The 12,511-nt window shown below is 33.7% G+C and overlaps 1 protein-coding gene across 1 annotated transcript; it reads right to left on the bottom strand.

Annotated features, from left to right (window-relative positions):
* Window positions 1-868: 868 nt before the first annotated feature.
* On the bottom strand, window positions 869-8,011 carry LOC120355673 (anaphase-promoting complex subunit 11-like; the record flags this gene model as incomplete). The annotated part of the gene is made up of 2 exons (XM_039444299.1): window positions 869-1,146; window positions 7,885-8,011. Coding segments are annotated over 2 exons (243 nt in total), but the record flags the coding sequence as incomplete, so codon positions are not given.
* Between the last annotated feature and the right edge of the window lie 4,500 nt (window positions 8,012-12,511).

Genomic DNA, 12,511 nt, shown 5'->3' with positions numbered 1-12,511 from the left:
AAAAATTGGTAGCACGGCACTAGTAAATATATGTTGGTAAATAATTAGTACCTGTCTATAAGTGTTGGTTAGTTTGATTATCTTGTTATCTAAATTCAACTTCTCTTCATCACTCAACTGTGATACTATAGTAGAAACGTCCAAATGTATTTATTGTTGTTGTTATTCTATTTGTTAATATTAACCATCATTACATGAGCATTGTGTATATACTACTGTAGAAGTGTGTGACTTGAACTTATCGTTGTTATGTTATATATTGACGTTGTCTATGCTGTAAAGGCTTTTCGACAATAAAATTTTATTTGTTGTTAGGCGTCGTGGTGTCTGCTATTATATTATATTGTATTATTTTCACTGTTACTAATTGTATTGTCAGTCTTTGTAAAAGCTATTGGAGAAAATGACGTTGTTTGTAACATTTTTATGTTTCTTGACAATAAAAAATTGATTGACTGGAGATTCTAAATTTGATTATTTGGAAATGTCAAAATTCTGTATGTAGCAGGGGTTACAATAATAGAAGTGACGGACGAGATAAATCTTTCAAATGCTGGGGAATACAGATAAATTTAGCAAGTTCCAACTTCCAAGTGTGAAAAAAGTTTATTTAGGCTCAACGGATAACTGGGGATTACCCATTTCTAATGAGCGTAAGTTTTAATAATATCTAACAAAAATCAGAATTATGGATATTTTTATAAGTACTGTATTTTATTTTTATACCTAGAGACGTCTAGAGTAATGGATATGGATGGAAATTCTTCTGATATTTGATTTGACAACCAAATTTAAAGTTTTTCTTTATAAGGTGGTGTTTAGGCCTATATATAGGGAGTAAAATCATTTCTTAATTAAATCGATTCATGTATGTTGTGTTTTATAATTTCTGAAATCTACATTTGAATTTAAAAAATCAGAAGAAACTCATGCATTTAGTAAGATTGATATGAGTACAAGCATAAAAATATAAAAAAATAGATTTCAAATTCACCTTTAATATTTTAAGAAACACCAGAGTATGAACAAATTATTCCTTGAACTTCCATTCCTGTCTGCACATAGGACATTGATGATGCACCTGTTGAGAATTCAGCCACTTCATGATGCAATGAATATGGAAACAATGAGAGCATTGACCCCAAACTGTAAAAACAAGGAAAAAATATATAAATGAATAAATATTACAAAAGTAGAATATGTAAACAAACTTTTATCAAGTTAACTGGAAAAATGTTCAAACTTCCTGATGCTTCAATTCTTATAATAGTTATAATTTTTGTTCAATTAAATACAGTAAAGCTTAAAAAGTTGAGGTTCACATTGAATCGAATCAATTATAGATATTGATCGATAATACATTATACATATAAAATTTGTATGCGTTATATAAAACTACACAATGAAAAACACAGTTTGGTAAAGAATTTCCAGTCCTTCTTTTGTTTGATGAAATATAGCCTACAGTAGGCTATAATAACTGTACGGAGTTATGACTTACTATTATCCTCTGTCATTTAACTTAATCAATTTTTATTCGTAATGACCTCTTTTGCAATAATTGTGGTATTCCTAGAACTTTCGCACGACTTCTTGAATAGCGAGATTCACTTTTAACTGACAACAATCCTCAGAAAACAATACTGACATTTTAAAGTGAAACTTCTCTATAGATTGTCGACACGACATGTAGGTATTGCACCAATCTCGTTCACAATTCCTTGTTCAAGAGCTTTTTGTAATTTATTTAACAATTTCTGTTAAATTGAATACAGAAGAAAGCTCATAAAGTTGAGATAGACATTGGAGCGAATGATCAATATTATGCAGTATATAAAGTTTGAAGTTTCATTGGCTTCAATGGTTGTAGATGGATCTAATCAACACATTTTTGTTCTCATGTAATAAACTATATATATATATAATATATAATATTCAAGTGACCCCACACAGGTTAGCCTATACGGAACAAAGATTAAAATCACATAACAATAATGTAATTGGGTTTTTGGGATCTAATAGTTTATTTATTCAATAAAAATTATTTTAATAATGAAGTACTAGACATAAATCGGTAGCTGAAACTTAATTTTTCTCGCCAATTCAGCTGCACGATTCACCAATGTGAATCGCGAGTCAATAGAATAGAGTCAACCCCGACGACAAAGACCAAGCCAGGTTCACTTTGAGGAACAGTCAAACCAGATCTCTAGTCACGATTGAGGAAACGAATGTCTTACCCGACACAGATTACTTTCTAATAGGATAGCATACATGATAGCAAACTTTTCGACCTATTAGGCCACCCCCCAGCATTGCAATTTGAATTGTTCTCAAAAAAATATAGAAGAATAAAGAATTTCACATTATTTCAAAAATATTATGAACAAGAATAGTGTCTTAATAATAAACAGACAAGCAAACATTCAAAGTCTTTCCAAACATTTCCAAGATTTATCAAATCAGAACAAATGTTTTCCTGTCAGGATAAATATAAAATTATGTTAAACTAAGTATAACATGTCAAGGTTAATACTAAAAACAAATTACACTGTTCAATAAATATGGTAGGCTAACACATGTTATTGCTACCAAAATTCTACAAATTAAAATAATAATATTTAGTAGGAAAATTTAAAAACTATAAAATTTATTATTCTTCAACAACACTTTGAAAGGGCGAAAGTGGATTGATCGTGTCGCTTTTTACAACAAATCTACTAAGAAATCAGTATTTTTATTAGATAAATCTTTGCTCAATTGTTGAATGATGTGAGGAGTTTGGGAGTGAGGGGAGGCATGGTCAATAATTATAGAGATGCGTGGAGGTTGGTAGTTGCGGAGGCCAAGGCTCACCATGGGCTGTAGCGCCATATAAGAAGATCTATCCTTAATTTGGGTTGGCAACACTGGTTGCAGTTGAAAAGTTCTAAATTAGTAAGCTCTCGAAAAATAAGTTAAATTATTAGTGAAACAATTCTTAAATCAAGTTTTATTGTGCTCAATCGATTCCATAATCATCTCGTCGCAGGATCGACACGGGAGAACGGCTGAAAACAAACGCACCTGTGAGTAGCAAGTAGTTTCTTACAACAACATCTCCCACTAGAAGCTAACATTGCGATCAGCCATTTTTCGTCAGGCATACAATTAATACAGTATTTCAAAGAGAAGTGTACTTTGGACTCAGTTAGTGCCAACGAGTAAACAACGAATTTACCTCGATGGGAAGAAGGCCACGATTGAGGGATGTTTTGACGGAGATTGGAATACTTCAGTGCCTGACTCCATCTGGGAGTGAATTATCAAACTATTAGTAGAAAATTTCACTGATGATTACGGTATTCAAGTCCTACTGACCTACATAACGATATTATCTTATCTCAAGAATTCGGGAGGAACCAGCATTTATTTTATAATATCTTCGTTGTTATTTTCTTCTTGTTGAACGGCTAAGCTCTTTATCACGACTATCGACGGCTTGTTTACAGATATTCCGAATTTTACATACAGCAACGAGTGTTTAAAGAACGGAGTAACTTTGAATAGAAAAGAAAAATATTTAACTGTATAGCATTGTAAGTACAAAGAAGGACAAGAAATGGAGTCTAAAGACCTCGTCAGTATGCTTGATAGATTCAAAGCAGATTTAAAGCAAGAGCTTAAAACCGAATTTGATGAGAAGGTGAGTGTCATTACAGACAGGGTTGCAGATGTTATGAAGGAACAACTACTCAATATCAACGAAACACTTAAAGAGCAGAAGGAGAAGATAAGTCGATTGGAAAAAAAGGTCAGGGAGAGAAACATAGTTGTACACGGGCTGAAGAATGATAATACGAGCGATCTAAGAAGTTTGGTTATTGAACTAATAAGAGGAAAACTCGATGTAAGAATTGAAAACTGGGAGGTGGACTTTGTCAGAAGAATAGGAAAAAACGAAGATAATACAGCCAGACCAATTGTTCTGGCACTGACAACGCTGTCGAAAAAAACGGAAGTTTTGAAGAATAGTAAGAAATTGAAAGGATCTAATATTTCTGTCTCTGAAGACTATCCTGAGGACGTTCAACAAATTAGGAAGAGCCTTAAAAACGATCTAGTAACAGCCAGAAAAGAAGGTAAATACGCCGTGATCAAGTACGATAAATTAGTCGTGATGGAATATAAGAAAGGAAATAAAAAAAGAGAGTTAAGTGCTTCTCCAACGAGTGAGGAAAGCCAGGCAAAACAAATAAGGGCATCAAATGAGAAACAGAAGGAAATAGTACCCGAAAAGACAGGAAAGGAAAGTAGCAGTGTAGAGAAAAAGGGTCCTATAGACAACTATTTCCAGATGAAAAGTAGGGATAAGAACTTGGATAGGAATGAATAGCGTTTAATGGAAACTAGGCTGCCAACCAACAAAAACGGGATGATATTAAAAGCAAGAGATTCAAGAAATAAAATATCCCCAGAAAGGTTGGTCACCGAGGGGAATTGTGACCGTAACCCCCCAGGATTAGTGATAGGAACACTAAATGTAAGAACTCTTCGTACAGAAGACAGACTGTATGAATTAGAAGAAGCATTACAAGAAACAAATATAGACATTCTTGGTTTAGCAGAGGTAAGGAGAAATTCTGAAAAAATTATATACAGAAAAAGCGAATTCCTTTTCTACCACTTTGGCGAGACACAAGGCCAGAAAGGAGTTGGATTTTTAATAAAGACACATTTAAAAGAAAAAATAATCGAACTCAAGGGTTTCTCAGAAAGAATTGCAGTGTTGAGACTGAGAGTTGGAATCTGTAAAACGTTGAATATTTATCAAGTTTACGCTCCTACAGCTGAATCAGATGTGATAGAACGAGAACTTTTCTACGAGACTCTTTCTACGATCTTGTCTCAAGATAAAAGCAATAATTGGAAAAACTCTACGATAATACTAGGAGATTTCAATGCACAAGTTGGATTTCAGGAAGACAACGAGGCGAATGTCGTAGGTAAATATGGATATGGAAAGAGAAACGAGTCAGGCCAAATGCTAGTTGATTTCTGTTTTCAACAAGGGTTGAAGGTGATTAATACATTTTTCAAAAAAAGAAGAGGAAGAAAGTGGACATGGATCTCTCCGAATCAGCAAACAAAAAGTGAAATTGATTATGTTTTGACAGCGTATAGAGGCCTCGTGAAACAGTTCGACGTCACCGGAAAAATTAAATTCTTCACAGACCACAGACTGATAACTATCATACTGTCTAAAGAATGGAATTCATTGAGACCGAGGCGTACAAGGAATAAAAATGTTGTTAAAATGCTGGCACTGAATGAAACAGAGACACATGAATTAGCGGCAAATGTACGACATATAATTAAAAATGAATCGCACCTGACACTGCAGGAATCATACAATTTGATGGAATCTCTGGTTGTGAGTTCTTTCAAACAATCAGCATCGACGAGACCAACAAAAATTTCACAGAACACGAAAAATATAATTTGTTCGAGAGAAGCTATGAAGAGGAAAAATCCAAAAACTGTAGAGGAAAAATTGAGTATAACCTTCTATGCAAATTAGCGAGATTCCATATCCGAAATGACCTAAAAATTCATGAAGATCGAATCATATCAGAAGCCTTAGAGTCAACTAGCTCAATTAAACAAATGAAAAAAAAATTATCGTACGGTCTTCAATGGAACACAGGGTTGAAAGATAAACATGGAAAAATAGATAGAAGAAGACAAGGTATAATTGGAAGAGCGACACAATTCTACAAAGAGTTATTCAAATGTACTGGGAATGCGACTTTCGAAATCTCAAACGCTGCTTCCATCACAGATACTATACCAGATTTGCATGGATTAGATGGATTGCATTAAATCACTAAAAAGAAACAAAATGGCTGGTAACGATAAAATCACAAACGAAATGATTCAAACTCTTGCTCCCGTGATAATAGCCTTATTAGTGAACATATTCAATAGAGTATTGAAAGAACAGCAGATCCCTCATCAGTGGAAATCAGCCGATATGATACTTCTATATAAAAAAGGAGACATCTATGACATCAATAACTTCCGTCCATCAGCATCACGTCATCCATAGGAAAATTGTTTATGAGATTGTTGACAAACCGCATCCAGCCGATACTTGAACACAACAACCTGTCGAGCAAGCTGGTTTCCGAAAAGGATTTTCAACACTTGATATTATCCAAGTCGTCAATCAACTCATTGAAAAATGTTCGGAGTATCAAATTGGTCTATATTTGGCATTTGTTGATTACCGAAAAGCATTCGATAGTATAAGCCATGCATTCTTGTTCACAGCCCTTCGAAATCAAGATGTTCCAGAGATTTATATGAATATACTGGAGCACTATTATGAAAACAGTACTGCAAGGGTAATTCTTGAAAAACCAGGCAATTATTTCAAGCTAGAAAGGAGTGAAGCAAGGCGACCGGCATCACCGATACTGTTCAACGCAGCTCTTCAAGAGGTTTTCAAATTATTAAAATGGAGAGATTCGGCATCAATATCAATGGAGAAAATCTAAATCATCTTCGCTTCGCTGACGATATCGTGGTTATTGCCAAGTCAAGTCGAGAGCTGCAGGTTATGTTGGAGGATCTCGCAAGCGCCAGTGAACAGGCTGGACTCATCATCAATCCGGATAAAACCTTCATTATGTCCAACAGAGAAAACTGTGAAATACAGATTGGGGGTAGAATGTTGAGTCTGACAAACGAAGTGGTTTATCTGGGTCAAAGCTTCTCATTTGCAACGAGGGAACAAAATGAAGTGAAGAGAAGATGCAACATAGCATGGAAGAAGTATTGGGCTTTGAAATGTATTATGAAAAATAAAGAGCTCAATATTTCAACAAAGGCCAAAGTGATAAAATCATGTATAATGCCAACACTTATATATGGAGCACAGACCTGGGCTTGTAAGAAAACGTCGCTGAAAAAGGTTCAAGTCACTCAAACAGCAATGGAAAGAAGCATCTTGAATATAAAAAGAGAACAAAGAATCAGGAACTTTTTTTATTATATTTTTGTCTTTTTCTTTATTTATTTCGAACTTCGAATGTCATAAAAATTCCTAGTAAACTTACCTAATTATGTTCTTAATATTGTTTTTGTGATTGGGCACCCGCCGAAAAACCTACAGGTTTGGCAGGACCCTAAATTGTTTTTTTTGAAATTGTGAATAAAATTTGATTTGATTTGAAAAAAAAAAAACTCTTTTATAAGAAGTATTACAAACCTTGAGGATGTGACAAAAACAGTGAAGTTGCTGAAATGGAAATGGGCTGGCCACATCGCAAGATTAGAAGACGTCAGATGGACGAGAAAAGTCACCAGTTGGGAGCCAACGTGGAAAACAAGAAGAGTAGGTCGACAGAAAGCCAGATGGAAGGATGATATCTTAAAGACTGCAGGTATAAACTGGATGGAGACGGCGAAAAACAGGCAGAGATGGAAAAACCTGGGGGAGGCCTATGCCCGCTAGGGGGCCTAGTTTCCAGAGAAATTAACAAATTTATGTATTGGAAAAGGAAATTATTGTTTTATTATATTATTCTTTGGATTTCATTGAATTTCATAGACTATCATTTTTCATTTTGCTCGAGGAAGGAAAAAAATACTCCTGTATAACAGGAGTAAAAACTAAATTTGTACGACTGTACGGACTCTATTTCATTTGAAGATTTATATATGTATTATATAATAAAAGAAGAATTTCTCTAGTGTATTGAAAACTGAAGATGAATGGTTTGTAATAGATTGTAAATTGTTTTTCTAATGATGTATTGAAGAATGTTGTTTGGAGACTAAATAAAGGCTTTATTTATTTATTATTATTTATTATGCTTAATTTAAATTATTTTTACCCACCTAAAGGACAGTCATCTCCGGGAAGTTTGCAATCGGGACAACATCCGTCGAACGATAAACGGCAAATACCGCAGGTATCATCATTGGCCACCCATCTCCAAGTAGCTACACCGGTCCAGCCTGAAATTCATAAAATTTTACAAAAATTCATTCACCGATTCATAAACGATTATTTAACTCTTTAACGTCTGTATAAAAAAGTTTTTGATCAATAGTGAGTTTTATGTTGAAATTATCAGTGAATACGAACTATACCAAGATAACATGCAAATACGTTGAACATCGAACTCGGGTGAGATCTATGCATGCATTACTGATAAATTTATTCTAAAGTGAGAAAATACTAAAAGTATACTAAAATACTAAAAGTCTGGAACTTTAACCCAAATATCCAATCCAAATTGAAATATTTCTTGTAAAATTGGATCCTATGTAAAATATTGCACATTATGACGTAGCATCAACATGCAGTATTCTGTTTGAACATATCAGTGCACGCATCTCAACTCGTAAAAATATTTCGGTATAATATTGGATAGCTTTCGAAGAATATCATATCAAATAAACTTGAGAGACTACTCTTGATAGGTAGATTTGCTTTGTATTTTAATAATAATATATTTGTCTTTTAACTAAATTTGGATTAGTAATAATAAAAATTGTCATAAACTGAGTGATAGAATTTCAGCGTCTGAATTCTCAGTGTCTACAAAAATCATTTTATGCTGCAATCAAACAAACCTTGTATTATATGTTAGGATAAACTTTATTGTAAAATTCAAGTTGAATATAAGAATTCTTATTATTGGGAGGTTAGATATACATGTATTCAAACCTATATTATTGAAATGAAACCGAAGTATCAGAGACTTCAGAGTAGAAAGTCAATTACAGCCCTCACCACAATAAACATAACTAAAGCATCTACATCCAAAATAAATTCAAGATACAACCGGAACATGAAAGAACAAGTTGAGGATAGTCAAGTTAATTTACAAAGTCAATTTAAATGCAAAAAATATAACTTGCCTGTTCTGGAAAATCATAGGGCTGTTACATGCGAATGCGATGACAATGCTTGGTACCACATAACTTGTGTTAATATTCCAATGGAGCAATACGATTTGATGACAAGGGGGTGGATCAGGGACAGGCTTGGATATGCGATACATGTAAGGAAGGAAATAAAGAAGTTTCAACTCAGCAAACGATTAATGATAGTGACTTTCAATAACAAATGACAATCCAGATATTGGAAATGAAAAAGTTAGGACGGACTGTAACTCATTACAGCAGACAAGCAAGACAAATGCCGGTACAAACTCTAAATCGGAGTCAGGCATGATTAACATAAACAATGAACACATTACCAGACTAAACTCTACGACAAATAGTCAAAGTAAACAAACAGATATGATAATAAAACTCCTATTGGACGACATCTCTGAACTTAGAGATGAAATCAATATCTTAAAGAGAGAAAACATTAGACTATCGGATGTTGTAGTTAAAAAAATGGACGTAACATATAAGCTTGAAAGTATCATCTATGACTTCTCACAGGGAATTCACCCAGAGCAAACCTGTCCTAAAAGGAAAGAAATTGAACAGGAGACGAATACCTTGATTTATCATGGAAATGGAACTAAGGAGGATAAGACAAATGAGGACTTACAGGTAAATGGTGAGACGGAACCAAGGTTACAAATGGAAAAAACTATTACTTCTAATGAAGAGAGAAATGTTATGGATTTCTTGATAATGGGAGATTCTTTGATAAGAGACGCACCAAGCATTATAGAAGACAGTACTACTCAGGAAATCAAAGTGGAAGTAATCCCAGGTGCAAGAATACAAGATGTCAGTAAAAGATTAAAACACAAACAGACTCTACCTAAAAAAGTACTTTTAAATGTAGGCTCAGATAACATCTATGAATCAAAGACACCCAATCAGGTGATGAGGCCACTCTGGTACACCATTGAGGCAAACAGCAAGAGATTCCCTGATACAAGATTTTATGTCAACTCAATTCCAATCCGAAACGACTGTAATGAGAGATTTATCCATGATACAAACGATGCCTTGAGATTTATGTGCCATCAACTAAATGCAACATAATATGTGGACAACTCAAGACTCCTGACTAGAGACCACCTGAAATGGGACGGAGTCCATCTAAACTGGGAAGGATCAAAGATACTAACAAAAAGCATGATAGGAGCACTCGGGGTCATGTTAAACCAGAAAGGACACACAAACGGAAAAATAGCCTCAATCACGCCTCACCCAAGCTAAATCAAGTTTTGCAAGCAAATACAGGGAAAGTCATGGAAGCCATACTGAATACGCAAATATCAAAACAAATAAAAATAACAATACAAAAAAAAGATCTAATATGAAAATTATGTTTTTGAATGCACGATCCATATTTAACAAAATAGAAATGATAGAATCAATATTGCATGATGGGAGGTGTGACATTGTATGCATAGCGGAAACCTGGTTAAATGATGTGAAAATGAAGAAATTTAAAATTGAACATGATAGTGTATCTGCTGAATTTCACAGGAGGAAAAAAATCGGAGGTGGTGTAGAAAACTCGGTTTCCAGCATTACAAAGTTGAGTCCTATAACAAAACCTGAATGAGATCTCAACTGAGGAAGTATTTGAATGTTGCGGAGCTCTCGTGAAGTGCAGTAAGTTCAAATTCATATTTATTATCTCTATACTTATAAAAGGCTAAGCCCCGACAGACTAAAATCACACCACAGCTCAAACTACTGAGCCTAAAAATCTCTATACTTATAAAAGGCTAAGCCCCGACAGACTGAAATCACACCACAGCCCAAACTACTGAGCCTAATAACTTGAAATTTTGCACGATTGTTTATGGTAGCCTGAAAACATCCACTAAGGAAGGATTTTCAGAAATTTGCCCCCCTGAGGGAGCTGGGGCCCCCCAAAAATTTTGTACTTTTTAACCGCTCATTGCACAGCAAAGTCATGAGGAACTTTTTTGTTCAGCTACGAAAAAAATTAGATCTATGCAGAAAAATTTCGATCAGGAGCACAGGGGGGTCCAGGAGAGGGCATTTTCCGAAAAATTTGATGTAAAATCACACTACAGCTCCAACTAATTGTCCTACAGACTTGAAACTTTGCACAAATATTCTTCAAACATGCTAGACGCGCACTAAGAACGGATTTTGAGATATTTTGCCTCTAAGGGTTTCAAAGGATGAAAAAGGATCCTATTAAGTAAGGTTATGAACATGGTAAGGTGAGTGCCATATGGAAATGAGATAATTTATAATTGACATGTGATATTCTAACTTATGTTGTAATCATTGGAAATAACAAAATAATATGATAGAAATTCAAAAAAGAACATCTGTTCTATTATTGCTTTCTACCTGATTCCACTCTACCTCAATAATATTGTTTTGATAATTGATAAATAGCCTATGTTTAATAATATTATTATTATTGATATAATAAAAGTATTGTTTTAATAATTAATTATTATCATTAATATAATAATAGTATTGTTTTGGTAATCAATAAATATTTTTATTTTCTCAAACTCTGTATAATTTATAATGGTGAATGTGAAACAGCTGCATCAAAGAAATTATCTCAAAAACATATGTTTAGGAAAACCATAGTTTTAACTTCGTTTTCCTGATGCAATGTATATGTCTACACGTGGCATGTATTATTAATTTTTCAGCTAGAATAGTTTTTGAGACTGCTAATTAATAAACTACAGTTTTATCAATGCTGTATCGGCAATATGATAATGCATGCAGTTTAATATGTCTTTAAATGAAGGTGTTGATATCTACATGATAATTATTCTCTACCATTTCTATTTAATTAAAATTTCAAAATTATTCAAGCCTTGATAGAATGATTGACTCACTGTACAGTCAATCGAAAATTTTTGATATTGAAATGAGGGGTATTTTGGCAAGCTGAACAAAAAAGTAAGGTCCTATGCACCTCTTTGATATTATTTCTTCAAATGAAAAATGAGTTTTGTGGGTTGTCAAAACTCCCCCTGAAAGAGAACTATTCATTTTATCCTATCTTTTAGTAAAATAACAATGATATCTGCATTGAATAACATCTATCTTGCCAACAAGAATCGAACTCTTTGTGAATTTAGATATGACCTACACTTTAGATTTATATAATTCTATTAATAAATTCATGAAAATTGAAGTACTATTTTCAGTTAGTTGATGATTAGTTGATGAAATTGATTATCAATAGAGAAAATGATTATAATTTTATCAATACAGAATTAGTTGAATGAATTGTCGATGTACTGTCAACAATAATTCAATATTGGTATTTATCCAATCATTATTTTTTCCAGAAGTTATTTCATTTGAATTAGAAAATATTTATAAGCTCCTATCAATTTATCATTCGTAACAATGAATTCTTCAAAACATGAATTTAATCAAATTAAAAATTGCCCATAGTTCTGTATTCATGTTCGCATGTTTTCCACTTGTGATGGATAGCCAAAATATTGTGGAGCAAGCTGCACGGCGAATTGTAATAGAGGGCTCTGATTGGCTGAAAAGTTCAGCGTTCGGAGTGAGATGAGGCGAG

This window comes from Nilaparvata lugens, unplaced genomic scaffold, assembly GCF_014356525.2.
Source record: "Nilaparvata lugens isolate BPH unplaced genomic scaffold, ASM1435652v1 scaffold4127, whole genome shotgun sequence".
Taxonomy (NCBI): Eukaryota; Metazoa; Arthropoda; class Insecta; order Hemiptera; family Delphacidae; genus Nilaparvata; species Nilaparvata lugens.
The sequence above is the reverse complement of the archived record's forward strand: the minus strand, read 5'-3'. Positions and strand labels throughout refer to the sequence as shown.